The sequence below is a fragment of the Dermacentor albipictus genome, chromosome 8, assembly GCF_038994185.2.
Source record: "Dermacentor albipictus isolate Rhodes 1998 colony chromosome 8, USDA_Dalb.pri_finalv2, whole genome shotgun sequence".
NCBI classification, from domain to species: Eukaryota; Metazoa; Arthropoda; class Arachnida; order Ixodida; family Ixodidae; genus Dermacentor; species Dermacentor albipictus.
The window spans coordinates 71,732,653-71,751,761 of NC_091828.1; the positions used below are offsets into that span (position 1 = coordinate 71,732,653).

General features: G+C 48.5%; 1 protein-coding gene across 5 annotated transcripts in view; it reads left to right on the plus strand.

Moving 5' to 3' along the window:
* Positions 1–19,109, plus strand: part of LOC135921460 (uncharacterized) — a 36,028-nt gene that overhangs the window by 15,940 nt on the left and 979 nt on the right. For 2 of the 5 annotated variants that reach the window (XM_065455824.1, XM_065455842.2), the window contains 2 exons: positions 12,161–12,286; positions 15,514–15,648. In XM_065455824.1, the coding sequence (XP_065311896.1) occupies positions 12,161–12,286; positions 15,514–15,648 (261 nt within the window). Of the gene's footprint in view, positions 1–7,905; positions 8,532–12,160; positions 12,287–15,486; positions 15,649–19,109 lie in introns of those variants that run through there. The other 3 variants (XM_065455836.1, XM_065455832.1, XM_065455841.2) reach the window with 3 other exon arrangements.

Genomic DNA, 19,109 nt, shown 5'->3' on the forward strand with positions numbered 1-19,109 from the left:
GTGGTTGAACGCGGTTAAACCAAGTTTGTCGAGCGATAGGACGGTTTTGCTTGCTTTGGGAAAAGGCACAGACGCTGCTCGGCGCGGCAGCAGCGGCGAGCGAACTAAGCGTCGAAAGCACAGCGCATACGAAGCTACCAGCACACTGCGCGTTCTGTATACACATCGCAGATCGCCTTGACGGGAACCCCTCGCGACCGCGCACTTTGTCCACATCGCAGATCACTTTCAAAACATGGGCGCTCACGTGTCGTACGTAGCAGCCGCCGGTAGTGGCAGGCTAAGCCCCAGTTTGACCTTGCCTGAGCTTGAAGGTCAGAGTTACGGAAACGGGCGTTTTCTGCGTTTGCACGTGGAGTATCGCTCATAGAATCCGCCTCCATTCCACCCTGTGCTTGACCAACGTCGGCAACATCTTCGCTGCACAGCCACTGTCACAGGGTAGAATGGAGGCGGATTTTTGGTATTTACTGATGCGAAAGCGCCAGTTGGCCTATTGAGCGAAAAACTCGGCGCTTGTCGTCTGTTGCATCGAAACGCCGGGTTAATTCCCGTTGGCTGCGACGCCACGTCATGAGCGCGCCTCGACGAAACAGAGCGGGGTAAAGGGAACGCCGGATGATAGTGAGGATAATGATCTAAAGAAAGACGCTTGGTTCCGCAAACACCGTACGGACGCTAGCGCGCCAGGTATTGCGTGGGGGGAGAAGTCATCGCCGCGACGCCGCGTTACCTTCGCTCTCGGAAGCCTGTGTCGTCCGCGCGTTCTTTGTGCGCGCAAGCTCTCGCGCTGCGTTCCAGCTGCGTCTCGGAATGAATGAATGAAACCACGTTTATTCCACGTTAAAATGAGCCGAAGACGCTGCGGTGGAAAGGGGAGCGGTGTTATTGCAAAAGGGGAAGGGTAACGCTGCCTCCGTTTTATTAACGAACGTCTTGGAGGCAGCTAAATGGGGGCCGCATGGCGCTTGTGGCTGTCGCGGAGCCGATCGCCGACGGGTGGTGCCGCAGGGTCCTGGAGGAACAGCAGCAGTGCTCGCCAGAGCTCGATGGCGCATGGTCCGGAGACGTGGTATCCGTCTCGGTGAGGCCGAATCAAAAAGCGCCAAGCGTCTCAACGAACTCGCCTTGCCCGCGAGCGCTTCGTAACACGAAGGACCGCTCATCGGCGTTCGATGTGACATTAACGCTTTCGCGTACACAATTCATAAGTACTTAGATCCTCGGATATTTTAGTTATTACAACGAAACCCGCCGTGGTTGCTCAGTGGCTATGGTGTTAGGCTGCTGAGCACGAGGTCGCGGGATCGAATCCCGGCCACGGCGGCCGCATTTCGATGGGGGCGAAATGCAAAAACACCCGTGTACTTAGATTTAGGTGCACGTTAAAAAACCCCAGGTGGTCGAAATTTCCGGAGTCCTCCACTACGGCGTGCCTCATAATCAGAAAGTGGTTTTGGCACGTAAAGCCCCATAATTTAATTAAAGTTATTACAACGAAGCTGTTTACCTCTCCCAACCGGCGATGCTTTCATGGCGGTCGATCCACAGGAAAGTCGGATTTCTAGAAATCGACGATTTAGCGCAAAAAACATATGTAGCGCAGGCGCACACGGACGGCATAGTGTCACCGTGCGTGATGGATCGCGGCGACAGTCGCCGAACAATAGGTTGACGCTGCGATAAGGTTCCTCCGTAGAAACGAGCGGCGTTAGTGCGAGGTGCATCTGAATACGTATGTCTCTGTTTACGTATAGAAATACACATCGCATGTAATGTATGCACGCGGTTTAGTTAGAGTATGAGCTACGGGTAGGCCACGCAAAGTAAAAACTCCCGAGGAGCAGCGGGAATACGATGCGCGTAGAAAGGAGCAATATCGGCTCTCGAAGCAACGTCGTAGGCAAAAATTGGCAGTGGCTTAGCTCGGCTATGCCAGGGTATTGGCGGCGAGGAGTTACGGAGTCGCCCTCTATCGGAAGCGCCTCGCTGGCGTAGTATGAGGGATCACGTGGCGCGCTCCTCGTAGGTTTTGCTGTCAGCGCTCACTGAAAACACCACGCGTGAGCTCTCCCGGACATTTCTGTGAGTACTTTCGAAACGAGAGAAGTTTCTTACTGTCTAAATAATAATCTTGGGCAAACTGAAAACACACAATCGTTTACAGCCGCTATCTCTTTACCGAATACGTACAGTGAACGCCACTGCGCGCGGTCGCCGCGATGGAGTCTCCCGAACCGGCTTCTTGCGTGAAAGGTAGGTAAACGCTGAGAGCAAACTATGTGAAATATGTTCTTATAGTGTTTGTATAACTAAATGGAGCGTAATAGAATGAAGCCTCAATGCAGCGATCGCGCAGATTCGCAGCGACCGACTGCGCGTCTGCATGCTTGTCCGCGCACTGTTTCGCTCTCTGCGCGCGCGCGTTTTCGCACCGTGCCATGAGCTTAAGGCCGCAGAATATGAGCATTTGACATACAAGCAACCATTGTTGCGTGGGCGCTATCAGAGCTGTTCAAAAATAATTTCATTGTAGAGACTTCGACGCCTACGGGACTGTGATGTGCCGTCGCGACGATTCAATCTTTTTTTCTTCTAAATTCTTTGTCCTTTCAATACTATTTCTCTAGTTGCGTCGCACTGTATGTTTATCGGCGTTCTCAGCGTGCAATTTCCCGCTGCTCCTTTTTTTGTAATCCAGCGCATTAATTCATAACACAAACATGACCATATGCCATGCTTTCTTTAAATGTGCTTCTTACCGCTGCCTTTCCACTCCACTGAACTTGCCAGTATCTATAGTATCGACAAGTTCATAGACTAAACCGTCATGACATTAGTCGGGCAGCGGACTCGGGCGAGCGTCTCAGTGCGCGTTTCCAGAACATCGCAGGCCCGGCGCCGTAGCAGAAATCTTCCTTGCGTCTGTGCTTGCTGCATACCCGAGTTGTAGCCGATGTCTGTTTGCCGGTTTTATGTTTCGCGAGCCAAGCTTCACACAGCTTCTTGTCCTGCGGCTACGTGCGAATAAGGTTGACACCGGCCTCCGTTACGTGCGTCCGGCTCTGCGGCACGTCGAGCAGTAGCCTACCATGTCGCGCGCCTTCAAAGGCAGCCACTACCTATTGTAGTGCTTTCAAGCGTTGTAGAGGAGACACTCGAAGCGTGAAAATTTCGCCACTAAATGAAAACCGCAGCGTACGAGGGAATTTAAGCTCGTTTTCAGCTCGCTTCGGCGCGCCCGAAGCAGACGACGTGGCCGCTATGCCCACGTGATCCCTCCTAGCACGTCACGCCGACGGTGGCGCCAGCTTTTCCAGTGGTGGAGCTCGAGGCCAATACGTAGCGAAAGCTAAGGCATGGTTAGCCTTGTTTAATCTTGATTGCAAGTCCAGGTTAGTCTTGTTGTCTAGCTATGTTGCGGCGTTTATCCAGTCGTTCGGCGCGCTGTTCGTCTGTTTCCTGGGCGATTCGTGTCCTCTTCATCTCGTTCCGATGTCGATTCCAGGCCTCCTCCTGCTTATCAGAATTGTCGCCGGCCATAGTGCCGCCTGAACTGTGGTTGCTTTCTTGGGTATTTAAACTCCCAGGGTTCTACTAGGACACATAAATACCCAAGAAAGGGGATGAGGAAACAGCGCCGCGGTAGCTCAATTGGTAGAGCATCGCACGCGAAATGCGAAGGTTGTGTGTTCGGTTCCCACCTGCGGCAAGTTGTTTTTTCATCCACTTTAATTTCCATGAATTTATCATTTCTTTGTCTCATTTATTAAGCACAAGTAATTTCCCCTATGTTGTCCTTGGTGTCAGTGTTTGTTGGCTTCTTATAAGATATATATATATATACACACACACATGAGGGGCTTTGATCGAGCTCATATTATTGGCATGAAGGAAGGCAGAATTAAAGAAGTTTGAGTGGAAGTTTATTCCTTCTCTACATAATTTCATCCCAGGGTCACACGCTTCGGCCAACGATGGATGAGCTGCCGCAGGCCATCGCAATAGAACTCCTTTTTTTTAGAGTTCAGGAAGAGCTTGACTTGAACAATCACTTCTCCGTCGTCCCGAAAATGTTTCTCGCGTTGTGTGCTCTTCATGCGAGCGAAGAGGAAGTCACTTGGTGCGAGGTGAGAATAATCTGGTGGGTGGGGCAAAATTTCGTAGCATGAGGAGGCTGCATGTGCAGTGGCGTAGCTAGGTCATCTGGCACCCGGGGCCCATAGGCCTTCTGTAACACCCCCCCCGGTGTAGCCGGTGTAAAGGGAAAAGGGTGTACTCAGACGTATATGACACCCCCCCCCCCCCCCCTCCCCACTGGTCCCTTGCACCCGGGGCCCACGGCCCCCCGGCCCCCCCTGTTGCTACGCCACTGTGCATGTGTCACCGTCATTTGTTCCTAGTGAGCCGGTGCATTGTCAGGTGCAGACAGACGCCTTGAGTGAGCTGTCCTCTGCCCTTCGCCTTGACAGCACCTCGCACTTTGGTGAGAGGCTCGCTGCAGTACTTTGCTGCAATAGTTTGGCATTTGCAGGCATAATCTATGTGAAGAGCACCACGGCAATCATGAAAGACGCTCGGCATGACCTTGCCTGATGGCGGCACAGCCTTCTTTTCTGGCCCGTGTGATTTTTCTTTCTTCCATTGTTGGCCTTGCAGTTTAGTTTCCGGGTCATAACTGTACTCCCTACACTCACCCACGGTTATCAGGCGATCAAAAACGACGCCGAGTCGCTCTCTCAAAGCTTCAACAATTTTTGCGGCTGTTTGCTTCCGCAAGTCTTTTTGCAGCAAAGGTGGAACCCAGCGCGCGGCAACTTTCGTCATGTGCAGGTTGTTGTGATGTTGTGCTCAGAGCCTGCACTCACGTTAACCTGTTCTACTAATTATTCAACAGTTGTCCGCCGGTCTGCGAACACTAGAGTCTTGCGCACCAATCTGTAGTTCATGAAGCGAGAGGCGGCCACTTCGTCGTCCAGGCTTGTTTGACCGCACTGAAATCGTCTGCTTTGCTTGACAACAGTGTCGTAAGGTGGGTCATTGTCACCGTATACACCGCCACCAGCTCGGCGTGAATCTTCTTGGCATCTTGTCTCTTCAAATACATAAGCGAATCACTGCACGTGTTTCGACTTTTCCTATGGGTGCTGCCATTTGAAGTGAAACTTGTATTGGCTCACAAGTTTCGGTGGTGTTGTCGCGGCCACGCAAAAAAAGAAAACCCAGTTGCTCCTAGAGCAGAGCAGCTGTGAGAAAGGGTGGTTTGACGAGTTGACAGCTGCGCAGGCGCCGTAGCGTGAGTACACATTAGGAAGGATTCCAGCTGCATAGGCGCGCGCTCACGCCACGCTCGCAACCAATGAGATCCGCTTCGCTTCGGCCAGGGGGGGGGGGGGGGAAGGCCAGGAAATGGTTCCGCGCGCGCTGCGCCGGCTTCGTTTCCATTCAGTGCAGTCTCGGAAAACGGATGAGATGGCCACGCCTTGTGCGTTCCCCCGCGGAACAGGCGGCCTTCGACGAGCGGCGGCGAGAACTCGCCCGTGAAAGGGCTCGCCGTCGGCACGCCGATCGAGTCGTTATAGCCGCCTGAGCTCAGGCAATCCGACAGCAAAGAAAAGAAGATCCTGAGCAGAGGGAGCGGGAGCCCGAAGCAATCCGGCCCCGTTTCCTGTGTGTTACTTAACCGTGACGATGGTCATATGCGCGCAGGACAAGCTTTGCTTACCCCAATTTTTCGGTACGGGAAGGGTTGGTGATTTTTTGTTCCCTAGTGGTGTTGCGCGCTACTATATAGAACATGTCTGATATTGCGCGATAGCTAGACAGACGCACACTCATTTTGTTGCCTATCGTGTACGCCTTTTATAAAACTATGGCAGTGATAATACGAATTTTATGAACGCCCCTCGTAAACAAACTGTACATGAGCGCCGAATGAGAACTATGGCTTCTGTAACTCTTATTTTATGCTGACCATGTGCGCTTCTGCGTAATCAAAGATAACTTCCTGCATAAAATCTGCGCATATAATAACGGCTCACCGGCATCTCTAAAGCCCACCAAACTGTTAATCGATTGACCAATTATATTGCACGGATTCATTGTAGGTGTGCGCGAATATTCGAAACTTTAGAATAACGAATCGAATAAGATCCGTTTCCATTCAGTCTTCGAATCGAATAGTCACTGTTCGTTATCTCGAATATGTTTTCAAATACTTTTGAAATATTTCAGAGACCCGCCGCGCTGGCTTAGCGGCTACGCTGTTAGGCTGCTAAGCACGAGGTCACGGGATCAAATCCCGGCCCCGACAACCGTATTTCGATGGGGGCGAAGTGCCACAACGCCCATGTCCCAGGCATCCCCTGCTGGTCAAAATTAATCCGTAATTACCCACTACGGCGTGCCTCATAATAAAATCGTGGGTTTGTCACTTCAGAGTCCAGAATTCAACTATTTCAGAACGTCAACTGCGCCCAAATAAACACAATATTGTAGCAAAAGTACGGTCAGTTATCACCCCGAGGCCATATTATAAACATAAGACATGAGAACTTGCGTAGTGGAGTAGGCTACGTCAGGTACGCGTACTTCACAACCTGCACAGCAGTAATCCGCACTGTCTGAAGAGCCCTGTGCGTTCGGAAAAACTACTTGTTTGCTTCATGAAGTGCTACGTAATGGCAGAAACTTGCTAACTTTAAGAATACGGGGATGTGAACGTCGAATTGTATTGTGATAACAGCGGTTCATTATTCGAAAACTATTCGATTCGTATTCGATCTCAAATATTACTATTCGCACACCCCTAATTCTGTGATTTACTTTATTTTCTTTCGTTTATATTCATTCGGCATGTGCCGTTATAGAGGTGTGTGCCTGTTCTTGGTCCATCCAGTGTGACACGAGATCGTACAAAACTCCTACATGTCGCTTGGTACGTGTGGTACTTTACTGTGCCTACATCACCAATTCTTCCCTCTACAAGCATCGTATACATCGCCTTCGACCTTGTGACATCACGGCGTGTGTTTCTCACACAGCGCATCCGCCTGATTTGGAGTTTGCATTTCGCCATAACATGCGAGCGATGTAGTGCATAAACATTAAAAAGAAATTGCCTTACAATAAAGCTGTTACCTTTGCGGAGCCTAAACTTAAACATGGCACGACATTACGCGTTCCACTGGGTGAAAGTAAACATTGTGCGTATCGCCGTTACTTGTGAAGCATTTAATAACCCGCAGATTCAAACACGTGCGTTGGATCTGCATATTTATTTGTACGTTTATTTTGTTTTTAATGCGTTAACATTAAGAGTGTCAAAGCGGAAAGTGTGTGAAGTACGTGGTGTAGAGCTAGATGCCACACAAGCACGCGCTCGCGCGCTTGTTTGTGTGTGCTCGTAAATATAGTGCAACTGAGGGTGGTCGGCTATGGGTCACCGTCAATTGCACTTCAGTCCTCGAAGAGCATAAGGACATGTGTCGAGTGAGCTCCTGAACAAACACTCCGCAATGTGGTGAACGCGGATTAAATCACGGACCGGAGACCTCAGATAGGTGCGACGTATAATGCTGCATTTTTCTCGCGTTTGCCCCTATTTTTCCTTGCGTTTAGTTTCGTGCCTTACCATTGCCTCAAGTAAGAAACGCGCGGGAAGTAAGCGTAAGGTGCTCGTCAAAGAAAATAACAATAGTTGCTCTTGTTGGTCGCACGTGCGGTAGCGTTTGTCGGTACCGTGTGGATGCGTGATGCTCGCGGTCGCGTCCGTCCGTGCGCTGGAATCGTGCCACAACTGTGGCCTCTCCTCCGTGCAGCGGCGCAACCTCCTCCCCTCCTTAGCAACGGGCGCGCCGGTTGGGGGCGCAGCTGTGCATAGCAACCGTGACGTCACACAGTAGCGGTAGAACGAGCGCGCGCGCGTCGGCGTTGGCAGCTGCATTGCATCGCCGCTCCATGGCCGCTCCTTCGGCAGGCGTCGCCGTCGCGTTGCAGGCGAGTGCGCATGGCACCGAAGCGGCAGCGGACGCCGGATTCCCCCAACACCAAACGCCAGAAGAACAAGGAGCGAATGCGCATGCGACGACTGAACATGTCACCAGATGCAAAAGCCAGGGAAGCAGAACGGAAACGCAAACAACGACTGATCACATCGCCGGATGCCAAAGGCAGAGAAGCAGAACGAAAGCGGCAGCAGCGACGGGCGATATCGCCGAACACCAAAGCGAATGAATTGGAGCGCAGGCGGCAGCAGCGACTGGCCATGTCACCGAACAGCAGAGCCAGGGAAGCGGAGCGCAGACGGCGGCAGCGTCTGGCTATGTCACCGAACAGCAAGGCCAGGGAGGCGGAACGAAAGCGGCTGCTGTGGTTGTCGCAAGCAGGCCCATCAAGAAGAGCGTCTAGCGCAAGTGGCACACGCCTACAAGAGGGGGAAGGCGACCGACAACCAAGTCCCAGCACAGACGACAATGACAAATCGGGTCCCAATACATCGAGCACCAACTCCAGCAACGCACCGAGTCCAAGTACGTGTAGCGCAAACACCTCGCTTCAAGTCTCAACACACGTATCACCGAGGATGGTGCATGTGGCGGCTACGAACTACTTCGAGAAACATTTCGTGCAGAACCCCTCTAGCCACCATAGTAACGCTGAGCTTTCTCCCCACCTTCCCCTTTTCTGGATTGGATTGGCGCGGCTTGCTACGTGCTTGCGCGCGCTTTGCTTTTCCGAGCGCGGCTTGATGTGCGCCTGCTTTTTGCGTTGGGCAGTCAACACGTCGCTCGCTGCTCGCGCTTATATATGAAGACGAAGTGAGCGTCGCTTAGCGCGAAAGTGCTGTGCCACGGGCGGACCGTGTATGTAACCGCGCAGCAATGCCAGGAAACATACATACAAAAGCAAAGGGTCAGAAAACTGCGCTTTATTTACCATTACTTTGGCATGTACGTTCACACTGGGTAGCGCCGAGCGATCGCTTCTAACGGACGCAGAAATGAACCTTTGCAGCACGTGTGGATATTAATTGACTCCCACCACAGCCATGTGAGGTGCGACTCCAGCAGTGACGGAGAGCAACTTGCTTGAGCGCTTGAGCAAGCTCGACTGCGTGTCGCCCTGCATGATCGAGGAAGCTTGAAAATATGTCGTCTCGCATCTGTGTCTGGGCCTCTGCATGTTCGTAAAGCTTCAGACCGCCAGGTCCACGCTACCTCAATGTTCCTGGCTGAGCCGTCCTTAACAGAGGGTTCTGCTGCAACGGATCCCGGGGCTACAAAAAAAGCAATCGCTCGGCGCTACCCAGTGTGAAGGCACATGTCAAAGTGAAGGAAAATAAAGCGCAGTTTTCTGGCCCTTTGTTTTTGCATGAATGTTTCCCGGCATTGCTGCGCGCTTACATACACGGTACGCCCGGGGCTCAGCACTTCCGCGCTAAGCGACGCTCACTTCGTCTTCATATATAAGCGCTATCAGCGAGCGATGTGGTGAGAACCCAGTGCAAAGAGCAGGTGCACACCAAGTCTATCCGCCTGCGCCAAGTTGCGCCGAATAAATCCACAGAGGAAAGGAAAGCAGCGACAAGCGATCATATAAAATCTTAGTGCGGTAACCAGGCGCCGTAGAGTTTCATATTAGTATACCTAGAGGGAAATCTGGCGCAGCGATCATTCAACCATCATGGGAATTATGGGAAGTACTGGCTTTGGATTGGCATTCTATTGACTGGCGAACTAGCCTACAAGCATTTTTTTGGCAGTTTTGGCTTCGCTCCAAGTGCAAGGGGCAGCGGGACAGTGCAACGCAAAGCTCTCTGCCTTTGCTATGTTGCTCGAAGTGGCGATAGTGCGCTGGACCAGCGACTGGGACGTTGTTTGTGTCATGGTGTGGCGTCGAAGCCCTGACGAGAAAGCGTTTGGACCTTGGTATGTTAAGTGTGTTAGGTTGGCACTGTAGCGTTATGTGCTCTATGAAACTTCAGATTAGGAAAAAGAAGGCACTACTGATACAAGACATATACAGTTGTACTTCTAGTGGCTTGACAATCAAATTTTATGTAGAGCTTCATTATGCATTGCTTGTTTATGTGCTCATTGAAATGCGTGTTTTAGGACTTTAAGAACACAAACTTACTTGTGGTAGGAAAAGTTGCTGCTTCCTGGCTGTAGTCTAGTGTCACAAAATGGGTATGTGCACGCCATAACGCTTTGGAAGCGGTACGTCAATATAAAATATGATGACGAAATACTCGTAGGAGGCCACCAGCGTCCTAGCTAGCACTGCAGCAGATGTGCTTAAAAGTACTTGACGTTCAGCAATCGTGACAGCCGACGCAGCCTTTCGAAAGAGCGAGAGAGTTCGCAAGTGCCTGTCGTCTGCGAGAAAAGTCTTGCGTTGGCAGCGAGCAGGCGTCGTAGCAGATGACACTTGTAGCATTCCGCTCAAGGGCGCAACACTTTCTCACAATACAAAATGTTTATTTCCAGAAATACTTGATGTGTATTTTTATATAAGTACATGTACGGTTGTTATTGCTGTTGTAAAAATAATTCTTTGGCATTAAATCGGGAACAGAATCGCACAAGTATGCATACCCTGGTGTGTCCTGGTGGCAGACCATAGTAAACCATGCTTCCATCTCAAAGTCATACAAAGTTTATGTAGCGTGTTGTACATTATATAACATACTGCAGAAATAAAATTAGATTTTACGCAATAATATTTGAGTATAGCTTTGTTTACTGCGCCGCAAGCAAACACCACTAGTCTGAAGATCGAAGTCAATACAAAGCCTGTACTTCCCATCATTCCCATGTAGGTTGAAGCAGCGCACAGGAGAACCCCCGTAGACACTAGGGCCACATTTCCCTCTAGGGTATTTATTTGGAAAGTCTGCCAGGTGCACACCAATCTGCGCTAGAATATGCGCGTGCAAGCATGTAGCGAGCCGCGCCAATCCAACCCAGAAGCCAGAGGAGGTGGGGGGTGGAGTAATAGGTGACACTAAGCTCAGTGTTACCCAACATGGTATGTGCAGTGGTTTGACCACAAGGCTTTCGCCAAGCACGCTTTAGAATTTCCAAAGTGTCTTCGGTAATTTTTTCATGCTAAACTTATTTAAGAAATGTTTGAGATCAAGTGTAGCCCAATTGTTGCCTTAAGCAAGTGAAATAATTTTCTTGAAGCTGCTTCAACCCGCGCCATATCTGCCGAAGAGCCCCTGGCAGCTTAATGTTTTCCTTACCCACACTTTTTCGTATCAGGTATCTGGGTGTTGATTTTCCTTACCCACACTTTTTCGTATCGGGTATCTGGGTGTTCTAGCACTTTCTTTTGTGGGCCGGTCCCGAATGCAGTGCAGCCACAAATGTGGGCCGATCCCGAAAGTAGTAGTCTAAAAACGTTGGGGGAACAGAGATAGTTCAGTCAAGGACGTGGTCCAATTCCGAAGGGTGTTCCAAAATGTGGGCCGATCCCAAGGGTAGTGCAGTCGAAAAGCGTGGGCCGATCCCAAAGATTGCACTGTAAACAGAATTAAACAGTCCGACGTTCTTACTCCTCTCACGTTAGGCCTGACACAACAGACTGCCGTGCGCAGTGATTCGACCCCATTCTCGCCACCAACTCGCTCTGGAAGACGTTGTCCTTGATCGACTTCAACTAGAGGCTAAATTGATTCAAATATCCAACTTTCTTGTATTGCTACTTCTTTCTTTACTGCATTATTTAGTTGACACTGATATTTATGAGTGAATTCTTCATTTAACAATCTGTTATAAATTTTTCTCGGGCTGAATTCAACTTTTTGTTTGTATGGGGAGTCTTTTTTTTGGGGGGGGGGGCCGACCACATTTGCTAGTAACCTACGCAGCATCAGGATTTGTTGGAAATGAATTGGTTGACTCTCACTGAAAAAAAAAAAAAATTCCTGAACCCTCGCACCTCCCGATTCGTGGCCAATTTCCCAGATTGAGTTGCACCTTTTCATCAGCTGAGGAACAGGCCAGCAACACCTCAGCTCGCAAGCTGTCTGAATTGTCTGCATGGCACGCGATTTAACATTTCGTATACGTATCACATTAACTTTATGTAGAAGAGCCGTGACAGCACGCGATGCTCACTTCTTTTTTTTTTTTTTTCTTGATTTCACGTTTAGGGAAACTGAAGATTGATGCGACAACGCAGTGTGCAGTCCTCATGACACCAAAGGCCACCATGGCAGTCCGCACAAAGCGCACGAGCACAGTAGGCTTACAAACAGGACGCATCGTGGAGCAAATGGGTGCGTACAGCTGTGTATTTTCGCTACCGATTACGTGCGAATAAAGAATGTATATGAGCACATATGCGTTGAGTGTGCCTGAGAAGCATCTATAGCATTGTAACAGAGGCGGCTCGAAGAGGGGCGGTGTTGGCAATGTCAAAACTCCTAAATGTGCACTCACTCCGTGGGGCTTATTTATCTCCAAGCGATAGTTCGTCATTTATTTTGCGTTCATTACATTTACATTACACTCGAAAAAATATTTAAAACATTTGGAGCTTGCAGCTTGTCCCCAAACAGTAACACCAAACAGAACAAAACAGTCCCCACACAGTAATCCTTCACACTGAAGATATTTTACTCTTTGTGGCCTGTCATATATATATATATATATATATATATATATATATATATATATATATATATATATATATATATATATATATATATATATATTGCTTGCCTTTGTACGCCTTGTACTTTGAAGTCATGAAGGACATGCGCATATCGACATAACGCAGCGTTCCTGACAGTAAAGTAGCGAGCGCTGTTACTAAATAGAGGAAGTGCAGGCGAGATAAATGACAATAATCGTTGGAGCAAAAGATACTCTTGAAAGAGTGCGAAATAAAAATTGATACTATCCACCAGGAATGCTCTGGTAATTCATTAAGTTGTTTTTAATGCTGACATATTAAAACCTCGAATTGAACAACATCCTAGATTTAACAAAGTTTTTCATTGCAAGCACAAGTTCGTTATATTGAGGTTCAACTTATATATATGTTTACCGGGTGTTTCAGCGAACACATCAATCTTTTTTTAAAGGTTACCTGGGGCAAGTAGCACAATTCTAATTCATGCATTAGCATTTCAGTTACTTTTGTGCTTTGAGACATAAAACGACATTGTTTTAAGAAACTGGCACGCCAATGCATTTCTCAGCGAAGTTCGCGAATGAATATCTCAAAACCGATGTCATCCTGCAGATTTGTTGCAAGTGGACCCTCCTCGCAAACTCCACAGCTATAATTTGTAAATTTCAATATGGGCCATAAGGTAATTAGATAGAAACATAATTAGTGATTTTTGTTCATTAGTGGATTATGCACTTCCACTTTTTCTGCAAATAATGTCCGCTATTATTCGAGTGCACCAGTTCATGAATTAGAATTGCGCTATCTGCCACAGGCAACTTTAAAAAATTTTTGAAAGTGTTCGCTGAAACACGCTGCATAGAGGGTGCTTCACGTAACTTGTTCCAAGGATTTAAAAAGAAGTGGTTAGCCGCAGCTGAATGAAACCAGTGACATATGGTTTGCCGTCATGTGGCGCTCCTTAGAGTATTTCAGAGTATTTAAGTCCGCGTACAGTGCTCACGGAACGAAACGCGACACGGAACATTTAGTAGAACCCTGCATATGTGCAAAGTATGCGAGAGCACCATGCCATGTCGCAAGGAATTTGGTCGCCAAGGGCGACGAGGGCTCTGATGTAGGTGTACACGGCAAAATTACGTTGACGTGACACGAACTGCAGCCGGTGGAAACGAAAGTATGTGCTTTACTTAGCCCTAAATTGGCGCGTTTCATTCCGTGAGCACTCTACGAATGAACATAGCATCTAGCAGTGTGGGCTTCTGCTTAAAAGGCGACAGGGCAATGACGAAGGCGTTGGTTGTGCGATTTACTCCAGCGGTGTCCTTCCCTCGTGGTGGTTCATGATAATGATAAGCAGACGCAGCAGCAGCACACCTGGAAAACACTATGTTCGTTTGTGCACGGAACGCTTGGGAGCAGTGCAGTCATGACCGTGTGCAAGCGGACATGTCACATGGTGTTTTTTTTTTTTGCGGGCATCCCCACTAAGCTGAAAAACACTAATACTTCATAGACAGAAAGACAGAAACAGTTTTTTCGGACATTTTGCAAACCGCTCTGCAACTTTGTAATTGGAGCTTTTTCCCTAGCTTCGGTGCTTCAGAAGTTGGTTAACTAATCCTGACTAATTATTTAATTAAGCAATGTACAAAGATAGTGTGAGAGGCTACATACAAAAGTGAGCAACATGTCTTTGGTTGTGTCGTCATAGAGTGCATCAGTATATCTTTAAACTCTGGTGAATGTTAGCTGAAACACCCTGTATATTGATGTGGCTATAGACAAAGTAGCCAGGTTCAGAAATTTTGTTCATTATTCCTTGAAAATTTCTTGCCTGAAACTTCTGTACTTGTAAGCATCAATTTATTTTATATGATTTATAATGCTGCATTATATGCTATACCTTTATCTGTAACCAGAAAAATAGATTCTTAGAACCCTGAAAAATAATTTTTCTATAGTGAAAGAGAGAAGCTCACCGAGCTTCCAGGAGCAACGTCACGGTAGCTGTTGTAACTTTGCCCATGTCCACGCAGGTACATGATTGCACTAAAATACCTTTTTTGTTCAGTAGCTCTTTATTTGAATTCTAGAAGTGAAGGTGTCTTGGATGTATTTGTTAGCTTAAAACAATAACAGAACAGTAAAGCAGCTGTCACAACTTCTTGCCAGAATGTTGTTGCATGTCCATCATGACTCTGCTGTATTCCACTGAGGTTGAATGTGAGAGCATCATTACTCCGCTTCCCCTATACACTTAGTGCAAGCAAGCAATGAGGACAGATGTGTGCAGCACAGCCCAGCCCCATTGCAACCACGGATGTTCCAGCCTGCACATTTTTTTTTTACAAAGGCTGTACAGGTGCATTATCTGTACACACACTTCCAGTGAAGGCTTGATGTGTCGCCTAACAATTTCACCCACCGCGGTGGCTTAGCGGCTATGGTGTTGCTCTGCTAAGCACAGGGTCACCTCGCCACATTTCGATGGGGGTGAAATGCAAAAACGCTTGTGTCCCCGTGCATTGGGGGCACGTTAAAGATCCCTAGGGTGGTCAAAATGAATCCAAAGTCCACCACTACGGCGTGCCTTATAATCAAATCGTTGTTTTGGCACGTAATGCCCTGGGATTCAATTAAATTCAGGCGACAGTGGAAGGCTCAGAACTTTCCGACTGCCTGGGCTCCTTGAACATGCGCAAACATGTGCTCTATTGTTCTTGCAACTGTCGAGGCTGGAACCCGCGGCGTTTGTGCACGGCAATATCTAGCTAGCATGCCAAACATTGATGCATCAATGTCTTCAAACGGTGTTAAGGTTACCCTTGCACCCAAAAGGGTGTTCTTGTTCTCCTTACCTTCTAGGGCTGCGAAAGGCTGACGTGGCAACGCAGTGCGCGGTACCAATGACACTAAAGGCCACCCAGGCAACAGTCAACCCACGGAGCACGAGGACAGTGGGAATACAAACGACGAGTGCGACCAACCAGCAGCTAGTGGGTGCGTATATATTTACAAGTTATGCGGTGTAATGTTTACTTGTCATACTAAACGCTGGCACACGTACAGGCCATACCTGCCAGCTCTCCCGATTTGTCCGCGAAACTCCCGAATTCTGAATAAGCATCCCGAAAAACTGCCCCCGATCCCTCCACAAAAAACTATTTTTTTAAAGTTAAACACATCAAGCAGCACTATTATGCAGATACCCAGGAAGCATGCAGATAGCTAGTAGACATTTTCCAGCTTGATCTAGCTAAGGCCACAGTTAGTAGAGTTCTGTAATCTGTTCTCTGGACCTCTACAAGCCAGCTGGTAGCTCAGCTAATGCTCCCTACACTTCGTCTAGTTGTCATCTTGGGAAGCACTGCTGTAGACGTGGTGTAGACATTTCATGTCCAGGCTTGTCTCAGCTTCGCAAGTGCTACAGCTAGCTCTACTTACCATGTTTACTATCTTGGAAGGTTGAATTCTTATTTTACATGTCACTACGAAAGCACAAGCAAGGCAACAACCACAGTAATATTTTCACTTTGACTGTAGTCAGTGTATTTCTTGTGCCAATTCACAACAAGATGAGCTATTGTCAAGCCCTTGATTTGATGCCACTGTGACATTGCACAAATACTAAAGTGATAATCATTTAAAGAATACAGTGCTACATCTGCCGAGTTTCAAAATCGGCAAAGGGCACGAAGTGGCACTGTTGGATTGGCGGTACCTGCGCTTTGCTTGAATAAAGCTATTTTCTCATGCTTACACACTTTAACTTTAAGACAACTTTAATGCAGAGCTACGTTTTTTTGAACAGCATGCATTTCTTTTTTTATTTGCTCTTTACATACAATTTAAATTGCACGCCCCCTTTGCGGGCTGTAAGTAGCAACGTGCTATCAATGTGGCGCCAGGTTTGAACCAGCGAATGTGCGCGCTTCAAAACGTGCGCAGGAAATCTACGAAGAATCAGTTTCCGCGCACTCCATTTCTGACGCTGATCTTGCTACAAGGGGTTTCATATGTCCTAGAAACGCAACTGTCCCTTCACCTTTTACGAAGTGTGCCGGCAAGCTTCGCATTTTCAATTGAACTATGGGGCTTTATGTGCCGAACCCACAATTTGATTAAAAGGCACGGCATCGTGGAGTACTCCAGATTAATTTGGACCACCTGGGCTTTTTAAAGCGGGATAGTGCAGATTATTTTTGCCAGCAACACGATTATGCCACTGCTGAAAGTTCACACGAGCAACAAAATGGAATACACTTGGTTACTGCAAGATTAGCTCCGTGTTTGTCTGGTTGAGTTCTGCGCCAGCAGGTGGCTGCACCGTGCAGGCCGTCTGCACCTCTGTTCATCCGGTAAAACGCCACAAGACATAGAAACGCCCAGTTTGCCTGCGTTTACCTGAATACTGGACCCACTAAAATTGTCTAATGTCAGCACCTACTGCGATTATATATGTAAGATGCATGTAGTATTTTGACAATGATAGCGCGGTGCCAGGTAACGTGCCATCTGAGAAAATCAGTTTTACGTCTGGAATATTTGCAGACGTCACAAAATTTTATTTACAGAACGGTTTCGATGCACCAGCAACACGTAAAGATAACGTAAGCATGATTACATTGTTCTAATGTTGCCCAACTTTACTGGTGACGTCAGCAAAGGGCACAGTGCCGAGAGGCCCGAGACCATGGAAGAATGATGGCGAAGATGAAGCGCAGCTTGACATTTTTCAGTCTCATGTCAATAGAACTTATGTCAGGCCGCATGCTCTCGAGCAGATTGTACTTTTTGTTCTACAGTTTAGCTCCTTAAGAAAAGTGCAAGGTGCAAAACTTTTACACAGAGCAATGTGGTCTTGGACAGCCCTACTTGGCACAACCGAACTATCACGCATGTTGTGATCCCCGCCCATGCTATGGCCCTGAGAGGTACTAATCAGTGGGAGAACCTATCGTACAAGCTGCTGGCAACAGCAGCAACGGGCATCCAAAAGATAGAATCTTTTTCAATTGGTTGAGCTGTTCCTGAACGAAGAGCGTCCTTTGCCTTCTGCACACCAGCATCAAAAGCATGCAGGCTGCTTCAACAAGTCTAATGCTAGTGAGTTAAGGCATGCAACACAGAGTGCAGATAGAGGGAAATCACCATCGTGACCAATCACGTGCTCCTCCGAGTTACAAGGCCTGTAAGCAAATATTCCTAAATAATTTGTCCCCAAAATCTGACATGGAATGCACTGGTGTTCTACAGCGTTTTGCGGCACAGTGCAAAAGGTGCACTAATCTAGGAATGCAGTATGCTTGGTTCTTCCGAATGGCAATGCCTCGCCGCTGTGGTGAAACGTGAAAAGCACCAAACAGTCATGCATCTTAAATAAAAGTATGTTGCTCGAGAAACAGCACACATCACACACAGTTTGAGAGAGAGAGAGAGAAATAAACTTTATTGTGAGACCAAGCTTCTTGAGCCCAAAGGTGGGTGGCCTCCTCAGTCCAGGTAGCCATGGCTCGCTGCCGCCGCCCGAGCCCTGTTCACCAACCGCAGCTGGCTGTCAGGGTCTTGCGTCACCAGCAGAGCCTCCCACTGGTCTTCCAATTCTTCTTCTGAATCCGCCTCTTTCTGCATGTTATCGCCTGGTGGCGATGATGATGGTGGTGCTTCTCGATTATTCCGGCATCCAAGCACCATATGGCGCAAAGTGTTGGGCGTGTCCGGCGGGCAGAACTTGCAGTCTCGCCCGTAGATGCCCGGGTACATGGCGTGCAGCAGTGTTCCGTGTGGGTAGGTTCCAGCCTGTAGTCTTCTCCAGGTTACCTCTTGGTCCCTACTCATCGTCTTTTGCGCGGGCGGGTAGCAACGCCTCTGCTTCCCGTAGTGCGCCAAGATATCCGAGTACTTCTTGGATATGCGTTCATCATCCTAGTCAGTCGTTGGTACGTGTTCTCTGCGCGTCGGAGATGGCTCGGCGTGCATGATCTCGAGCCGCGGCATGCGCCGCCTGGTTCCCCATGAGAGACTCGTGTCCCGGCGTCCAGAGGATTTGTGCTGCTTCTATCTTGGTGCTGTTCAAGACCTGAAGTGCTGCCTTTCCAATCCTTCCATTCATATACCTTCTGCATGCTTCTTGCGAGTCCGTCACCACGGTAACCATGGCCTTCTTGCACGTTGCGATGGCCAGGGCTATGCCCACCTCTTCCGCAGTGCTCGCGTCCTTGGCACGTATGGATGTGGCTGTAAGATGTTCGCCATTCTCATTGACTACGCTGATTGCGAATCGGTCGTTGGTACTGTACGCAGCTGCATCCGTATATCTAACGTTTTCTTCTTTGCTGTTGGTGCGTTTGAGTATGCGCTTGAGCGCCTGTATTCTCGCCTGTCTCCTTTCCTTGTCGTACTCGGGATGCATGTTTCTGGGAATGGTACTTATGTGTAGCTTGTCTCTGATCACACAGTTT